Source organism: Nuphar pumila, unplaced genomic scaffold (genome assembly GCF_984573655.1).
Source record: "Nuphar pumila unplaced genomic scaffold, dmNupPumi1.hap1.1 HAP1_SCAFFOLD_1714, whole genome shotgun sequence".
NCBI classification, from domain to species: Eukaryota; Viridiplantae; Streptophyta; class Magnoliopsida; order Nymphaeales; family Nymphaeaceae; genus Nuphar; species Nuphar pumila.
This window is the reverse complement of record NW_028323747.1, coordinates 1-19,472: the sequence shown is the minus strand read 5'-3', so window position 1 is coordinate 19,472 and position 19,472 is coordinate 1. Positions and strand designations below refer to the sequence as shown.

At 51.5% G+C, this 19,472-nt stretch overlaps 1 protein-coding gene across 1 annotated transcript; it reads right to left on the bottom strand.

Moving 5' to 3' along the window:
• Window positions 1-14,370: 14,370 nt before the first annotated feature.
• LOC149809136 (uncharacterized) lies at window positions 14,371-16,018 on the bottom strand. Its single transcript, XM_089994992.1, has 2 exons — window positions 15,671-16,018; window positions 14,371-15,120 (listed from the first exon to the last, which is right to left on the bottom strand). The coding sequence occupies exons 1-2, from the start codon at window positions 16,016-16,018 to the stop codon at window positions 14,371-14,373; spliced, it is 1,098 nt and encodes a 365-aa protein (XP_089851118.1).
• Window positions 16,019-19,472: the final 3,454 nt, after the last annotated feature.

Here is a 19,472-nt window from a genome sequence, read left to right as displayed (position 1 = left end):
CCTCGAATCGAAGGTGGCAGTTTAACCATTTGACCATAGGTGGCACTTCGACACGATCTTACCGATGGACACAATCATGGCCACACCTTGCATGCAAATAGCAAGCACAAGGCAAGTGTGAGGATTCCTGATAGAATAAACGACAACCTCCCAAAGGAATTGACGGGCCGTTTTTGGTCAGCTGATCTCCTTTCTTGCAGGGTACAAGATGATGAAGAAGACATGTCAGGTCAGGATATGGTAAGTCAGGCTGGTCCAGGTACGCTTGCCTCAGATGAAAGTAATGGTAGCACTGATTCCCAAGTAGTTCTTGGAGTTGCCAATGTCCATGTGGATGTGGTAGTGTTGTAAAAAGATACATCATCATCATAAACGGAAGCTCATGCATGTGTCTTGTAATGAAGATGTACCTTTTCATAGCACAACTGCATCCACATGGACGTTGGCAACTCCAATAACTACTTGGGAATCAGTGCTACCATTACCATCATAAAGTGCTTTGAACTTGTCAAGGAAGAGCATGAGCCATGCGCAGGTAGAAAGCATGCAGTTCTATTATGGGTACTGCTGTGGCAAAAGAACCTCATCACTACAGGACGACGGTGTATCTTCAAATAGTGCTACCGCATCTACATAGACATGGACATTGGCGACAACGGACTATCCAGTTTGTACTGATCCGCATAGCTGTGATAAGGAAGCACAGGTTTCCGCACATAAACAGGGAGTAGATGCACTAACAAACCTGCATTTTTCCATGCATATGTTGGTTGGATATCAAGGTTCGTGGTGGCAGGACATGAAGGATGATACAGGTTGGGGGTTTTGTTGTATTATTCACAACAAAGAAACCAACGCATCACTGGAAGGAATGTCAGAACGCAGGACATGATGGCCTTATTACTGTCAAAGCACTCGGGGATTTCCAAGTAGTTCTTGCTAACGTCCATGTGCATGCGGTAGCGTTGTAAAACGATACATCATCATCGGTTGATTTGTAATGCACGTCCGTCGACATTAATGTATCTTCCTGTCGGGGTACAGATAAATCAGAGAGTCAAACCCTGGTCAACACACATAGGACAACCTCCTGTTGAGGACTCCGACATATATGGTGTCAGATCCACCATCCACACGGGACATGCCAATTCAGCACCGCAAAAGGTTCATAAACACTGGACGTGGCCTATCTTGTGGCGGCCCTCAGTACTGTGAAGGACACACACCTCGTTTGCGAAACTCCCTGCACATGGCAGTTTTGGCAGGTCCATCCGGCATGGCCGCCCCATCGTCGCCGAGATAGATCGTCCGCTTCGCATACGCCGGAATCGGCGCATCCACGAGGTGCTGAAGGCAGAGCCGCACGGTGGACACAGGCTCCTTGTAAGTCACCACCATGCAGTGCACATGCTGATGATGGTGCTGCAGCGCTGCCTGCTTTGCAATCGACGCCGCGACTTCTTTGGAGACGGGTGTGAACTTCGTGTTTTGGCGCCAAAACACCGGCATTGCGAGCAGGACGACCGTGAGACGCGTGACCTCAGAAAACAAACACACACCGGACCACGCTCCGTAGTACCCCTTCTGGTCGCGGTCCGCCATGTAGATCATGAAGTGAGCGCGCGCAACGATGTATGCCAGGTTGGCGCACAACACAATCAAGAACACCGACGATGTGAACCAGCCGAATCTGGTGGTTGTCTCTGCCTGGAGCATCTCGCGGTCGGTTTCGTTGGTCGTGTCGCGCAGCAGTCCAGACATAGACTCCTGTGTGAAGGTGGTTTCGTGACGATGGTAGGCTGGTAGACCGCGGACACCGCTGCTAAGCCTCCTGCTGAGCCCTCCGGTGAGCGCGCCTGACTCACCTGGGGTCAGTATCGCACCTGTGCGCAGTCGCCTGGTGAGCGACTCAGCATCGCGCGTGTACTCGGCAAACCCTGTCGACTCCATGTCGCTGACAAAGCTCTCCACGTCATAGATGTCACGTGAGAGTGCACTGGACGCGTGGTTGCGACGGGAGCCCTTTGACTTGTGCTTTTGGGGTGCTCTCCGGGCATGGCCGTCGGCTACCGGTACAGCGACTGCTGAGTCAAAGACAGGAACTCCTGGCAGCATGTTGCCGAAACTGATGGGATCTTGGCCATTGTACCCCTGCAGAGGTACCGGGTATTTGCACAGCGGAACATCAGAATCAGCGGATATCAGAGTCAGTGGAACAATCAGAAATCACGCCATGTCACCTTATTATCAAGCTACCCCACCCCACATAGGCCAATGTTCAGGTGGTGCATTAGACATGGCAGTTCATGGAGGTGCACGAAAAGCAGAATAGAAGGTTAATCGTGCCCATTTGGAGACTTAGGCAGCAAGAGAACGCAATAGCATGTACTGATGCAATTGCAGCACTGAATCCCAAGTAGTTCTTGAAGTTGCCAATGTCTATGTGGATGCGGCAGTGTTGTAAAAAGATACATCATCATTACATCACACAGATAACGGCAGGAAACAGTCCACAAGCAACAAAGACAGCACAATCGAAATGGTACAGCTCATTGAACGTCAGCGGATACATCATCATCATGAACTAGGGGCCAGATACCTGCAAATGCTTGATGAACATGTTTGCGTTGCGCTTGATTGCGAGTGGTCCACGTTGACCCATTTCAGTTGGCGTAGGTTATCATCAAAGTGGCATTTCCTCGCAAAACGCGCAACGCTGCATCGCGGTGACAGAGGCGCGCTTGAGGCATGTCCATTCACCCAATTGATTGTAGAGAGAAAAACTCAACCGCCCTTTTTCTCAATTATGCGATTCAGGAAGGCTGGGTATCTTGTATTTCAAAACGTCAAAAGTGTGATTCAGAAAGGCTGTTATACTACATTTTATGACTCTAATTGACAATTCAGAACAGAGGCATGCCTCTCTGGAGTTGGGCACAGAGAGGACGCCCACAGAGGCCTTAAAGTTGCTTTCCGGATGTTGGCTCGCCATCATGTTCTGCTGATGCGACATGGCTGCCATGTCGGCATGGACTCCAAAGGCCATGGGCAACGTGGGAGGCCCATTGAAGAGCGGATTGCTGGACTGCAAGGCACTGCGGGCTGCTTCCGTGCTTGAGGGCTGCTTCCCCTCATAGCCGAGGCGGCCGCTGCCGCGGTCCTGAGAGCCCCAAGAAGCTCTCCTCTCAAACAACGCGACCGGAATTGGCACCGCATCGATGCCAGTGTGTTGAGACGCGCTGTGTCCCTGAATGACATCCATGCCTGAGTCAAATTGAGCAGAGGCCGAAGCACCCCTAGGTCCCTGTGGTCCCTCTCTCGCCGCGTTTCATGGCAGTGGGGACATGGCGTGATTTCCTATTACTTTATTTACATATTTGAGAGCTGAGACCGCGTAGCGGCTCAGGCCTTGTTTACTAAATCAAATGTTCATGTGGATGCGACAGTGATGTAAAAATGTACATCATCATTAATCGGGAATCACAATCAAACGGCCCCAGATGCAATGGACAACAAGTCCGCTGGCCAGCGATTACAATGCGCGAGCCGTTTAGAGATTGGATGCCTGTGCAGTTTGAGTGCATGCGTATCTGATCGACTGGCCAGTTGAGCTGCGGCCGTTTCAAGTCCATCGGACTGAATAATCGAGTTGCATGCGCTTTTGTCCTCATGCCGACGCACGCGACCAGCTCCACGCCCAATGATTCGCCAGACTGGGGTATGTCCCCCGAACTCAACACCAAAAAAGTACGAAGTTACAGGCACAGCAACCCGGATATTACAGGGTTTGACGAAACGCTGTCCACGGACCTCGCGGCTGATTTTGTACGATCTGGTCTCTCTACCGGGACCGAACGACCCTCTGTGGGAGCTGCTGCAGCCAAGCGGCCTGCATGCGAAGCCTTAGCTTTGAGACAAGAAGTGAGTACTGCACCGGTACGGTTCCAGGTGCCTGAACTCGTCAGGGATTTTTGGTCGAAATGGGTGTTGAAAACCATTTTGGCGAAGCAAGGCGCTGTATAGGTTGCAGCAATTTTTACCTCTGCCTCCTGTGGTCAGCATCGAGAGATCAACCGTTTGGGACAAGTAGTGTAGGACTATTTGAAATCTTAAATAAGCTTACGCCGGGTTGTGAGGTGAAGCCTCTTGGGCACGTCCCTGTCAAAGAAGTCGTTGCCTATAGAGGCAGTGCATGACGCAGGATGTATCTACTGACCGTACGACTATTATGTTTCCGCCGTCGCTAAATGCTTTGTTTTCCCCTTTGGTGCTAGGTCTGTGAGACAGAAGAGCCCGAGCGGATACGCCTGATAGATCTTGATGCTGGGCTACCTGTCTCACAATCCGCGCCACATTCTGAAATCACATGAGCACACAAGAGGCCTTAAAACACAGGGCTGTTGGCGAATCTTAACAGGTGTAGAGTATCAAGAGCTCTTGTTCCCAGCACCTACACCAGCACTTGCCAATGTCCATGTGGATTGTCAGTGTGGTGAAAAGACAGGTCGAGGGGACCAATCTTTGAGAGGGAACGATTGACTTTTGGACATCCAGGAACAACACTGCCTGATGAGCATAGGAACACTTGCGATGTCCCTGCACAGCAGCGAACCTCGTGAGCTGGGGACCTTGATCTTGACTTGTGGCTGGAAGGGGCTTTGGGTGGCATTCCGGAACGTGACCTTGATGTATCGGACGAGAAAGCCGAGATTGGCATGCTGCTCCTGAAGGTACTGCCATTGCCCTGGAAATCGCTGGCGTACAGTGGATTGCTGGACTGCAAAGCTTCAGAAGCATCGTGCGGAGGTCTGTTGATGGCACATTGCATCTGGTGTTCAAGCCTGCCAGTGCCATCATTGGACCCTGAGGTCATCAAACTTGCCGGATTTCCAAAGCATGCTGCGATTGCCGCATTTTGAGCCTGCAGGAGAATTCATGATCATGGCCAATATCAAACCACGGCATTTGGGGTGTGCCACCTGGAGCACCCAATGCTGACGAGAGGGGCACGTTCCGCATTACGCATTATGTACCACGAGGATATGTGTGAGAGCATGCAGGAAGACTGGGGATATATACTTCAAGGGAACAGGTTTGCCGAGTTCGAGAGTTGTTACTGCTCGATTTGTTCAGTAGGTTGCAAAGCAAAGCAGAGGACCACCGAATGATGCGCAAAGGTGCGCACACATGAATACGAAACTCTTCATGAGAAATGTATATGTGGCAAATTGCTTCAGAGAAGTCGACGAATGCGACGTTTTCAGCAAAAAGTCGCAGTCAACGTCCGAATGGCCCAAACATCAATGTATCAACAGGTTCCCCACGTCCCCCGTGACCTATGGCTGTGAATTTGAGTCACAAATAGACGGTACAACTTGAAGTGCCACGAGGCTACATGAACTCTGCCGATTGCTGGGGAAGCATCGCTCGTTACGTAACGTCCCTTTGCAAGTGTGCTCACAGTCCACCCGTAGCAATCTGCATACAAAAGGAGTAGCACCGGCCATCTTAGTTACACTGACAGGGCAATGAAACTAACTTTCTTCAAGCATATTTTCATTGTTGGAGCAACAGCGAAGCTGGAAAGCAAAGTCGAAGCTTCGCATTTGTGGAGGGTTTGGAGACAGGTCGCTCTGAAGACCAAGCTGAAAATGAACTGAACATGCACATCGAGCCATGTGCGATTCACTCAATGCCGTCAGAACTCCACGAAGAGTAATTCAATGACAAGAACCCTCCTTTCTGTGGAGTGGTGCTTGGATCCAGCCATGTAACTGTACAGGTCCTCGAACCATAATGGAACCAAAGCGTCAAACTTTATAGAAAAGAGCTCCATGCGTACGATAAGCTTTCGTATTACCATCACAATACTGACCTATGATGGGTCTTCTGTCTGCCGATTCTTGAAACAGAATGCCCCTCTTCCCTGTTTCTCGACGTTGTTGCTCAGGTGAGGCCCCCTATAGACACCTGAGCCTCCTGATTGTGGGGGTCCTTCTTTGACAACCCATCCAAACGGGAGCAGCATACCACTATTACATGACGATATTCAACATCTTGACTAGACAACAACAAGGACAATTTGTGTCGGGATCTTTGCGCTTTCGTGTGCCTCAAATTGCACGTGCGGATGATGCCCACACGTCCTGAGCTGATTCAAGACTGCTCAGAAACTTACTGGCGCTCACGCCACTTCGAACTAATGGGATGTAAACAGAAAGCTATTCAATGGAATAACGGTCTTGCCTGCATGTAAGCATACAATGTATTTCATGCGTTGCCGTGTGGATCTGTGCATGCATACATGCAGGCACTTAGCTAGTGGTAGTTGCGCACCGTGGAGGTAGAGTCAAAAGACATCCCGCCGATAGAGTTGAGCCCACTGCCAATCCTGGCGAGATCACCCGATTGCGACCGATATCTCGGCATGTCCACGGCTTGTGCAAGCCAACCGCAACGTGCAAGGGGTGGTCGTCACGTTGGCACAGTGTTGAAGCAAGTCCCATACTCGCAAAAGGATGAATGTCGAGTATTTGTGACGTTACTCAGGGTTGTGACAGAATATATAAACGCTCGGCATTGCACTCATACTTCGTGGACTGCGCGGTGTGGACTCCAGTGTCGATAGGTTGTCAATCTAGATAGATGGACCCATCCAAGCCGCGATTAGCGGATGAGCCGTCGATTATAAGTAGGACTTCCGAGTGAGCCATGGTAGATTGCCAGGATAGGTCCGATATTATAGATTCCATCGACTAAAGCACCAGCTGAGTAGCGAGTAGCGAAGAAAGAGGTCGTCTCTCCTGCCAGTCAAGCAGGGTCAGGCACGAGCCCCGCATCGAACGTCCTGCAGCGCCCTTTTACAATGAAAACAAAGTCATATGGGAATCACGCCATGTCCCCTCCACTGTGAAACTTGCCGAGAGAGACGTGCCCAGAGGGCGTTGACCCCAGGCTCGGGCTGGCTGGCCTGGGGAACAGGCGACCGTGTTGGTTTGTACTCTGTATTCGAATTGCATATGCCCCGAGTCAACCCTACTTGTCACCTCCATCACGGAAGGACATAGTGGGCGCATTAAGCAACAGTTTGATGCCATCCAGAACACAGGCTGCAGCAAGTCACCTTTTGAGTGGCCCTAGCATCGGGTTTGTGCTTTCCAAACGACGTCATTTAAGGAGTGCCAATGATTGCCACAGCCATGGCTGATCTGTACATTCTTACAGGGTACAAGACAAAAAGATGAGAGGACATGCCAGGTCAGGCTATGGTAAGTCAGGCTGGCCCAGGTACGATTGCCTCAGGTAAAGGTAATGATGATGATGATGATGTATCTTTTTACAACACTGCCGCATCCACATGGACATTGGCAACTCCAAGAACTACGTGGGAATCCGTGTTATCATTACCACCACCTGAGGCAAGCGTACCTGGACCAGCCTGACTTACCATAACCTGACCTGACATATCTTCTTCGTCTTCGTCTTGTACCCTGCAAGAAAGGAGATCAGCCACAGCTGACCAAAAACGACCCGTCAATTCCTTTGGGAGATCGTCGTAACCCACACTCAGAATCTTTGTCAGGAGATCAACCCCCAACAGAGATTCCAATTTAGTTGCCAAATTCCCGCCTTGTAACCCAAGACCTCCAACCGTTTCCAGAAATTGGTCTATTGTAGGCCACAAGATGGGACAATCCACAGTACAGTGAACACAGCCTGTGTGAGCATCCACCAAATGCTCATCGCAGTCGTTGCAGTGATACTGTAAGGGATCCACAAACTCATAAGTTTGATTTTGAAGTCAGCTTCGTAGGGCAAACAGTTTACCACTCCTGGCGCTCATGATAGTACGAGCCCGAACAGAGGGCAAACTTGACAGATATGGTGCAAGACTGCGTGGTTGTTCACCGATGCACGTCCACTTCCATGGCGCTGCAGAGTGCGGCGATGCAACATATCTGGCTTTCCCCCGAATTAGGTGCCAACTTCAGATATTGTCGAGGAGGTGCTGCCTATCAACCTCATCAGTAGGCAACGCCTCCGCTCCCAGCACTGGCATATTCATTGTACGCACTCCCCCTTGAGATCTGGAGGAGGTACGCCTAGCGACCTGCTGTTTTTTAGGGGCCTTGAAGATGTCAGAGATATTCAGGTCGTGGCAAATGTCCGCTGAAAATTTCTGCACCTCGCCTTGCCAATTGGCCTCTGCCCTTGGGCGCCCGACGGCTCTATGCCCGGGAAAACGACTCGCTTTTGCCAGTTTACACCATCGAGTTCCTTGTAAAGTGGACAAATGCTTGTCATAGCATTGTTTAGAGGCATCCACTAGAAGCGAGGGGGCAGTAGGCCCAGGTCTGTGAACAAGACTTCTGAGGCAACTTCTACGCACTGCAATCCCATCACTGCTCGCATCGCCTCCTTTGCGACGACGTCAAAGCAGCGTCTATTGACTTGTGAGGTTGACCAGACCTCACTACCAAACAGAACTGAGCTGTAGATGAAGGTCTGGATCATCATGGCGCGGGTTTTGATCGGGATACGATGACAAGCTAGAAGTGGCCTCCAATACCCCAAGGCAGCACGCATTTTGCCCAGTGCTTTGCTTGCATGTAAATCCCAGGACCCGCTTTCTGTGAACCAAGCTCCCAAGTACTTATATGACTGCACCTGCGACAGAGCGTGCCCATCCAGTGTCCAGGTGTTCGATCGCTGCTCAGCTGGGACGCTCGCTGATTCACCTTCCTTAGGATGGAACACCATCACGACACTTTTCACTTCATTTGCTTGCATACGCCAGCGTTTCAACCATTCAGCCACATGGTTGATACTGACCTGCAAGTCCTGGGGATCAAGTGTCAGACCATTAAGGTCGTCAGCATATGTGAGGGCCCTGACCTCGACCCCTTGCGCAATGCAAATTCCTTTGGGGCCGCCGTCCGTATGCATCGACTCCAAAAGATCGTCGATATAGATGTCGAAAAGTAGGGTGGAGAGGGGGGTCGCCCTGTCCAACGCCTACCATCAATGGGAACGACTCCGACATCTCACCAGCAATGCGGACCGAGGATTGTGACTTTGAAAACAAGTCTAGCAAGACCCGCCACATCTTGCCTTTTACCCCTTTAGCTTTCAATTTATAGAAAAGACCTTCCCTCCAGACCACATCGTAAGCCTTCTTAATGTCCAGGAAAAAGGCATAAAGGGGCTGCTTTGTTGCACCTGACTCATTCACCATTTGAGCCATTGTGAAGATGTGGTCGATGCAGGAACGTCCTTCCCGGAAAGCGCATTGAGACTCATGAAGTCCCACCGTTTTCTCAAGCCGTAACCATGGTGCTAAACAGTTTTCGGATGATTGAGATCAGCGTGATTCCCCGGTAGTTTCCTGGGTCAGTGGAGTCTCCTGCTTTGTATAGACTCACTACAATCCCAGTCCCCCACTTTGCGGGAACACTTTCATTTCGCCAAACCCGGTTCAGCAGTGACATCAGCAGGGCTTCCAGTTCTCCTCCGCCATTTCGGATAAGTTCGCCTGTGATGTCATCGCTATCAGCCGATATATGTAGCGGGAGGTGATCTATGGCGCTATTGATCTCCTCTTCCGTAAACTCCCCATCCAACTCTGGCTGGAAGACGTCCTTGCCCTCTTCTTGCCAATTCCGGAAGTCTGTTTCTATGTGGATCCGATGGTTTTCAAGAAAATCAGGATCTTCCGATGGACTTGCCAACTTTGCGTAATGTGTCTTGAAGACACTGGCGATTTGTTGGGGGTTACTCACAAAGTTGCCTTGCGAATCATGGATCCCCTGACAAGCTCTTCATGATGATTCCAAAGGCTTTGCCAAAGTCACCATACAGACAAAGTCGGATTCAAGCACACCATGAGACTCGCTAACAGCTCGGTCCTTTGCAGTCTTGTCGACATGAGCAGCACGATGCCCATCCCGCAGAGGGTTGTCAAGGTGTCCTTTCCGTGTGGGGGTGGCTTGGCGCAAAGCAAGACGCTTTCCGAGCAAAACCAGCTCTTGCGCTTCTCAGCTGCTTTGCTGATTGCCACGCACGTTTAGAGCCATAACTCTTATCCCAAAGCTGTACCGTGGCCAGCTGGTCTGCAACCGACTGCTGAGCTTTGAGCTTTCGCTTCAGTCGGTTCTTATCCTTCCTCAGAGACACAAAAGCGTCCCAGTCTTGTGGGTCTTTAGTGCGCATCGCTAACTCGTATGATTGCTGGCTCTTCACTCTGATCTCATTGTACTCTGTGGTCCACCAAGGAGCAGTGCGCCTGCCCTTGCTTAATTTTCCCCCAATTATGGAGCTTGCTACCCTGACAATGATATCAGTGATCTGAGTTGCAATCACATCGATTTCGCTTTGCGAACTCTCCTGACTTAGCTCACCCAGGCTGCCGGTGGCTGCCACCACCTCCTCGGACATAAGATCACGATAAGCTTTCGCCACGGCTTGGTCCTCAAACTTGTTGAGGCGCCATCGGACATTGGTCTTAGGCTTCACAGGCCGTTTCTCAAGCTTAGAGGGGATATCGACACACAGCAGTACATGGTCTGTGTCATCGGATGGGGGTGGTGGGTGACTGAGCGGGCACATTTCAGCAGGGCACGAGGACCCAGGAGGTAATCTACCACTGAATTCCCTTGGGTCCTCAATCAAGTGTACTGTGTCTCCGGGCCAAACCGATTTCCGAGGGAGAACAGGTCACGTTGTGCCAGCAACTGTATCAATGCCTTGCCTTCTGCATTGATGGCGTCCTCTCCAAAGCGGGGGACTCTTGGGTAAACTTCCGCGGTCTCGCCGCTGCTATTCCCGATACAAGCGTTAAGGTCACCACAAACTAAGACCTTGCTCTTCTTGCTCCAATGCTCAATGTCAATGGCCAGGTTTTCAAAGTCGGCTGTCACATCTGCCGAACTTCGAGTGTCTGCAACCGGTGGGACATAGACGCTGGCGATGATCAAATGATTCCGTTTATTGGTACCCTTCACTCGTACCCAGGTTGCTTGTGCATGTCTTTTCCCTCGCCATACCAGAGTATCAACATCGGATACCATGTCATCACCAATAAGGAAGCCAGTGCCCCTGCCAAGGCGTGTGCTAGTCGGATACCCGGCTGATCCCACAAAGTGGTAACCAGGCAACATTATTTCATCGATTGAGGGATCAAGCCAGGTTTCCTGAACTGCACAGATGTTGACTCCTTTGTCCCGCAGAACTGCGCCAATGTCAGAGACATTGTCACCTTGGCTAGCAATTTTCAGGCCTCTGTCGTTCAAACAACCCGCTTTGAACTTTCCTTTATCCTTCCTGACAACAGTGGCTGCAACTGCCGGTGCATGGGCACTTGTGCCCACGCGAGGCTCGGTGGCCTCTTCGCGCATTCCAACCCACCCAGCTTCGCACAAAACAGAGAACCTGTTATGAACTGAAAGCGTGGGGTTTCCTTCCGGCGCTACCAAAGTTAGGTTACGCTCATCATTTGGTGGGAACAACATCCAGGAGAATTGATCATAAAGGGCCACTCTACATTTAGATTGCTTCAAGTGTTGGTTGAGGTCAAGTATGAACGGTGTCATACCTGCCAACCAGATCTTTTTGATATCTGCATCCTTGCGGACACTGAGTATTAAGAAAGGGATGCCGTTTGCACTGCTCCGTTGACAACTGTAGTGACAGCCTTCAAGAACCGACATCGTTGCTGCATTGGCTGACAATAGGAAAGCTGAGCGCGAGGTAACACAGTCCAAGGGTCCAAAGAAAGCCAATCTTATTCGTTTGGGAAGAACTGGTTCCAAGTCGCTAGGGAGAGTCTCTCCCTGGTGGTCACCCAAGTGTGTTGTAAGGGAGCTCGGGGCGCGGGGTATGGTGCATGTCTGCGTCCCCTCTTGCACTGGAGAGGGATCCGACAGGATTGGGGGGCGGTCAGATGAGCACTGTTGTCGGGAATACCAAGAATTTGATTCGCTTGCGTGGGAACCCGACATCCGGCATCCCCTGCGCTCACCCGCTGGTCGGAAGCCTGGCCCGACAATCGGCTCGCGACGGTAATTCGCCGGCCTCCTTGGGACGTTGGGCTAGAGGTAGCGCCCCTTAATTGATTTTCGTTCATAGCTTTGGGTTTCCTGTTCACAGCAAGGAGTACTGGCACGTTTCTAGGACACTCCCGTGTAGCCGCGGCGCGGGTGCTCTTAGCCGAGCAGGCCTCAAGAAAATGGGCTCTGGGCAGCAATGGAATGGAAGCAGGGACTGAGGGGCAGTTGAGGGACACTAGAGAAAGGGATCATCACCCTGTCTCTAGTCTCAAGATTATGGCTCCTGGGGGCAGTGGACGGATGCGGGGAATAGGGGGCTGGAAAGGTATCACCCATTTCTCATGAAAGGCAACTGGGGGCAAAGGAGGGGCGAAGCAGGGACTGAGGGGCTGGGAGCGAGCGCAAATTGGAAAAGACGCAAGTGCCCAAGGCTGAACACTGTACGAAGAATTACGGTGGGAGCCAGAGTGCTTGCGGGTACAAGCATTCTCTGAATAAGGCAAACAATGGGGCATTCGAGATAGAATCACCTTGCTCCTCAGGTAAAGGATATGGTGCCCACTGGCGAAGAAATAAACTGAGGGGCTAACAGCAGTCGCTGTATCGGGGATCAGGTCACCCACGATCTTCAGGCACTCGGCTCCTGGGGGCAATGAAGGAGTAGTCAGGTATCTTGAGTCTTGGTCTCGTGGTCTTCTGGTCAGGTCAGGCAGGCAGTCAGGCTACCTGCAGCACACTCATTGGACCAGGCCATCCAGTCAGTAAGACAACACGAATCCCAAGAAAGTGCAAGGAGTGCCAAAGTGAAGTGGAATCGTTGTAAATAAGAAATTGATGGTAACCGTCGACAAGCAGACGGCTTCGTTATGGGGGAGAACGGGCCTTCGCTCTCGTGTTATGATTGCAGACAGAGCAAGGAAGGGGGCTGGTGGCAGCTCAAAGCTGTCAACATTTACCTACCTTGGGCCTCTCTCCCACCGCCCCCAACCCCGCAGGGGTTAGGGGTTAGGGGGGAGAGAGGGCAGCAGTTGAGGGTTGTTACAATACTGCAGTTCTGTCGCGGTAGGTGACGAGCGAGCAACACTGACCAGGAACGAGGAACGTGCAACAGGGTTCTGTAAGGGCACGCACATGATCCCTCCAAAGCGAATTCACCGATTTCGCTGCATGCCCTGACATCGCTGGATAGCAATGTATATAATTGTCAGGCAACCGACAGAACCGACAGAATGATAGCCAATAGTACTTAATTTTTGGAGTTGCCAACGCCGTTGAGGATGTGGTAGTGCGGTAACATGATATATCATCATTCTCATGGCCTCCTTGGAGTCCAGTACTGGTCGGGAGTAACAGCAAGGCCCCAAGAGCACTGCCTCTCCCACAAGCAAAGTCACCGGAACAGTCTTGATACCTCGCAGCATGGCCTATACACAGTCAACATTCGAGTGGGTGCCATACAAAACAATTTACAGAGCTAGAGACCAAATGTATAGATAAAGACAGAGCTACAGACCAGGTTTACCCTGGTCGTTCATGGGATATATGTACTTGTCGATGATGAAGATTTTTACAACACTACCGCATCCACATGGACACTGGCACTTCAAGAACTACTTAGGAATCAGTGCTATCATCACCATCAACATGCAAGTTTCAACTGAAGATGGCCTCAGCACCACTAGAGACTGGTACTGATGCGTGAAGGACATCTCCGTTATGTTCTCAGAACAATGGTAGCCCACCAGTTCCTGTGCTGGGGCAAGAAGATACAGTGCTGTGCTCTGTTACAGTCCTGATAGTATTGCAGTATGGACATTTACCAACAGAGATACACTGGTGTGGTGTTCTCTACGCCGTTGCCTAGATCTTATTACCCTTATTGGAGTGTCAAACTGTCAGGCTGGCTAATGCAAAAACGGTACCATCAGCTGAGAGCCATTGCTGCAGAAGACGCAAGCAGGCCAGCTCGGCTGTAGGCAACATCGGCTGGTTATGTTGAAATATGCGGTTCTCGGTGTGTGCGCAAAACGTTTGATGAATAGAATAATTTTTTCAATCGTAATGACATTAGATGGGTCGTCTTGTCTTGAACTTCATTTGGTTAACGCATGTGCGACCAGGTCACGACAGCTCTAGGTGGTAAAGCGTAGACTGAAAAGGTGCACAAGTAAGCCGCTCTCAGCTGTAGTTGATGTCGTAGCCAAAGATGTAGTCCCAGCGTCCAGAGAGGTACTGCCAGCCGAGCCGCACTTCAATGGCGATGATGAGCAACGCCATAGTGATGCAGACCGTCGGCACCCAGATCTTCAGAGTCCAGGGAGCCGAGTTATAGCGCGCAGTACCAGATGAACACGAGGCCGGGGATCGCCTCCCACAGAGCAAAGACGACCGACAGCAGCCTCAAATCGCTCCTCGGAGTGCCTTCAATCGACAGCAGGTCGTCGTTGGCCGCGACCCTCCACAGGCCGACCCCCGCAGCGCCCAAGCAGGCGAAGCACACGACAAGAATGACCCAGAAGTTGAGTGTTCCGTCGTACGGGAGATAGCTCCTGCAGGAAGGGGCATCTGAGGGATTCGCCGCCCCTCCGCCGACGTTGACGATGGTTGAGGCGGGTGCGCTGTTGACTCCGTTTTTCAGGCTGGTTTTGAACCCGCTCGGCTGCTTCAGCCCGCTCTTGACCAGCAGCGTGTTGATAGCCGCTTTCATGCCGACAAGCAGCTGAACGCGCATTGAGATGTGGGTGGACATGAATCGCCACGGGCGGCAAAACGTCGGCAGGCAGAACGTCAGAATGCCAGTCAGCAGGACCGCGATGTGAGTCAGCCAGAGGCTGCGAGACATTCCGTAGGGGCAGAGTCCTCCGAGAATGCACAGGGGTGGGGTGAAGATGGTGATGGGCTCTGAGTACAAGGACACGAATTGAATGATCATCGGCACGCAGTACCACAGCTTGTTGAGGGCGCTCATGTGCGGGGAATGCTTCCAGAAGTCGGAGTCCTTGTCGAGGATGTAGAGGTGGCCGGCCTTGGCCCAGCGGTTGCGCTGCTTCCAGATCTCACGGGGAGGCAGGGGTACCTGCAGGTCATGTGCATACATTTGTCAGGACGGCTCATGATCAGTAGAAGGTTATAAAGCATTGTTGCCAGCGCTTTGCCAGACCCTATAATTTTGGGGGTCGCGATGCCTGAAAATGCAAGATTTCTGGGAACACAAATGGGGCCGATTACATGCTGGTGCATCACTGATTGTTGCCTGCTTCATTCATTCATTAGACTGTCAAATTTATGATGAAATCTCCGGTGTATGATGAACACCGGTTGATATTGCGTGCATTCCTGGCAGAAAAGATGAAATCCCGATCTGGCATCGCAAGATGTGGCAGGAACAGATCTGATCTGACATCGCATACCGTAGTCTAGACAACAATTGGCCAAGTCACTCAACGCAACAGGGCTTTCAAGGCTTTTCAAGGTACCTACAGGTATAAATATTCATGATTTTTCTACCTATTATCGGGACCAAGAGGAAAATGGTACACTAATACCATAATTACCACAACACTGCCGCATCCATGTGAATGCGGCAGTGTTGTAAGATGAGAAACGTGTCATGAACTTGCACGCACCTCTCCCCAAGCAAGCTCCTCGTGCAAAACGGTGGCCTTGAAGCCGAGGAAGTGGAGGCGCGAGCCCAAGTCCACGTCCTCCGCCACCAGCAACTCTGAGAACAGCTGCCGATGGGCGTGAACATCGTCCTGCGTAGTCTTACTGCTCCGACTGTGCTGGCACGCGTGGAAGCAAGGCCTCGCTCTCACCATGAAGTTCGTCCCCGTGATGAAGATCACGCCCAAGCCAAAGAGGTACGGCAGCATGCCAAACATGAACAGCCGGTTTGCGTTGTCGAGGAAGTCGGGTGACAGGGTGTTGTAGAAGCCTTGCGGCACAAGGCAGGTGGCTTGAACCGGGTCGAGCATGACGGCACAGACCTTCTGGAAGAAGGAGGCGTGCACGAGGTGGTCGCAACCATCACTATCAGGAGGTCTGCCCAGGGGATATCGTCCGGTGTCGTGAGATTTGGGTAGATCTTGTTGAGGATGATGTGGTTCAAGTTGGAGGATTTGCCGTTCAGCTGCGTCTTCGGGTTTGACGCGGTCTCCCACGTAAATAACGCTATGCCCTGCATACTGTCAGGGTCAGCATGCTAGGTCAGCATGCGACAGAGCGGTCTATTTCATAGATATTGTAGGCATGGCTGAGTCAGCAGATCTCTTGCCGGACATATCCACAACATGACATGAAGGTAGAAGCCTGATGTGGTCAAGGCCATGGCATCTAGTATCATGATGATTATTATTATTATATGACTTGCAGAGCGGTCCTTGTCTCTCCCACGCTACAACTGCATCCAAATGTCTGCACTCATGAGCGCTACTGGCTGGAAGGTGTACGGCTCTCACTAGTGCCGATAATTTAACCGGACTAAGCTTACCGCCCATTTCATGCCATCTCTCTCTCTCTGGTATCGTGCAAGCTGGCGTACCTCTCTCTTGGAAGTCGCAGCACATGCGTTCCTTAGCTGGCCCGTCCTCTAGGGCTGCCCCATCATCGCCGAGATAGATCGTTCGTTTCGCATAGGAAGGAATTTAAGCGTCCACGACGTGCTGAAGGCAGAGCCGCACGGTGGACACGGGCTCCTTGCACGTCACCACCATGCAGTGCACGTGCTGGTGGTGCCGTTGCAGCTTGGCCTGCCTGCCAATCGAGTCCGCTACGTGCTTCGCGACGGGCGTGAACGTCGTCCGTTGGCGCCAAAACACGGGCATCGCAAGCAAGACGACAGCCAACCGCGTCGTCTCAGAGAACAACACGACAGCGGACCAAGGCAAGGAGTAGCCGCTCGCCGGCCGATCGACCCTGTAGAGCGTGAAATGAACGCGCGCGGCGATGTAGACGATGTTTGCAATGACCATGAGGGTGTAGCACAACGCAGTCCACATGTCAAACTTCGTGCTCGTCTCGGCTTGCAGCATCTCGCGGTCGCTTTCGTCGATTGCGCCGGTGAGAGCGCTGGACCACGACTCTTGCACAGTGGAGAACGTCCGAGTTGCTAATCCGCTGAGCCGCCGGCTGAGCTCCTGCGACAACGCTGCAGAGCTGCCTGCAGGAGCGGTGGCCCCCGAGCGGAGCTGCTTCTTCAGGGATCGGGTGTCCCCATCGTAATCCTGAAATTGCAGCATTTTGGGGGGACTGTGCGTCCTCGTCGTAGTCTTCCACATGCGGCGACCCTGTTTCGGCGGCTGCATCGACGACTCGCGGCGGCTGGGTCTCGACGATGCTATCGAGAATGGCGTCCTTGGGATGCCGAACGTGGAGTGGGCGCTAACGCGATGCACAGAGGGTTTGGCGATGGGAGCTTTGGTGTCGCGGGTCTGGCGGTTGTTGTTGCGGTCTGCTGGCAATGGGCCGAGAGGCAGCAGTAAGCCCCACGTCGCATTCGGTGGCTTGGTCGTGCTCTGCATTCCATAACCGAGCAATGATGATGACATTTCTTGCCATTATCTATGTGATGTAATGATGATGTGTCTTTGTTCACTTCGAATGTGCTATCTTTGTTGCTTGTTGTCTCTTTCCTGCCATAATCTATGTGATGTAATGATGTATCTTTTCACGACAGCTGACCGCTGACGTTCAATGAGCTGTATCACTTTGAATGTGCTGTCTTGTTGCTTGTTGACTATTCCTGCCCTTATCTATGCGATGTAATGTAATAATAATAATAATTCACAACAGGACCGCATCCACATAGACATTAGCATCTTCAAGAACTACCTGGAAATCAGGGCTACCATTACCGCCACCTGAGACAAGCGTGCCTGACCCAGCCTGACTTACCATAGCCTGACCTGACATCCTGGCAACCAATCAAGCAATCGATCACTCAGTGATAAATACGAATAACTGATACACCTGCGAACGGGCAAGTCAATGCCAAGTCGCGTCTATTCATTCAATTGATCGTTGAACCGCTCAAGGGCCACGATGTTTACAAAAGCGTGCAGTGCATCAACAGGACCATACCCAAGGGTTTTAGCGCCATGCGCTGGAGCGAGTGTCATCAGAATGTTGAACTTATCCTTGCTACTTGTGCGAGCAGTCGGAGACGATCATTCGTGGCGAATAAGTGAGTAAGGGGCGTTGCCCAGCTGTACACATTTCATGGGCTTTCCTGTGATGAAAGTAATGGTAGCACTGATCCCCAAATAGTTCGTGGAGTTGCCAATGTCCATGTGGATGCGGTAGTGTTGTAAAAAGATACATCTTCATCATCCTGTCACCGACACGCAGTCGATGAGAATAAATCCCTTCCGGCACCAAAGCAAAGATTACAGATACATGAGTGCGCCAATGTAAGAGCAGATGCCCCACGCTACTTGTTCAATTGTGCTCCCAATTTGTTCCAAGGTTTAGGGTCTGTTTAGGTGCAAGATCAGCCATGAAAGTCTCGCCCATAATGAACGCCGGCACTCTCGGATGGCGTATTTTGTGTCTTTGTCTGTTTCAAGGCTTAGACCGCCCTCAAGCATGGTGACACATGTCAAAAAGCCATCATTGCATCACGTCTCTCTCGTCGTGTTTCACGGCGCAAGGGACCTGGCATGATTCTCAACTAATTTATTTACATAGACAATGGCAGGAAGTAGTCAACAAGCGACCAAGTTTGAAACAAAGTAGCTCATTGAACGTCAGTGGTCTGGACAGGCAAGCCTGTCATAAACGTGCGGCCGCTCGCACGAGCCAAAATCTGAAGAGGGTGCTGATAGATCACAGCATTGCCCCTGCATAAGCCGATGCTGAGTTCCCGAAGCGCGTTGGTGACAACGCGATCAGCCAACGCACCTCGCGGTTAGATGGCCCCAGAAGGTCGGGCAGGGACTGCGTCATGCTAGGGTGAAGTTGATCGTTTGAGGAGGCGTGGTGGCCATAGAGAGGGTTGCTGGACTGCGATTCGAGAAATTTGTGCCGCACTTCGGCACCAGCCACAGGGATCTCTGGCCTGGTACCTTTCCCCTCCTGATCGTCCTTAACGGGGCCAAAGCAGGGAAGAAACAAGCTGCCTATACTTTCGAGTTCATGCATGGTGTCTGCCTGCACACAAAGGCACTGTCTGATGGATGGCATTAGCAGCCTAGCAGATAGGATGTATATTTTACAACACCACGCATCCACATGGACATTGGCAGCTCCAAGAACTACTTGGGAGTGTAGACCAACCAGTCAGGAATCACGCCATGCCTCCAGTACCTGTAAGTATGTGGCTGCCAATTAAAGCAATATTGGTCCAGTAAAGGGGGCTGAGCTATAAATGGGTCAGGTACGAAAGGAGTTGGCACTAAGCTTGAGGCAAAGGCAAAATCGATCACTGATAGA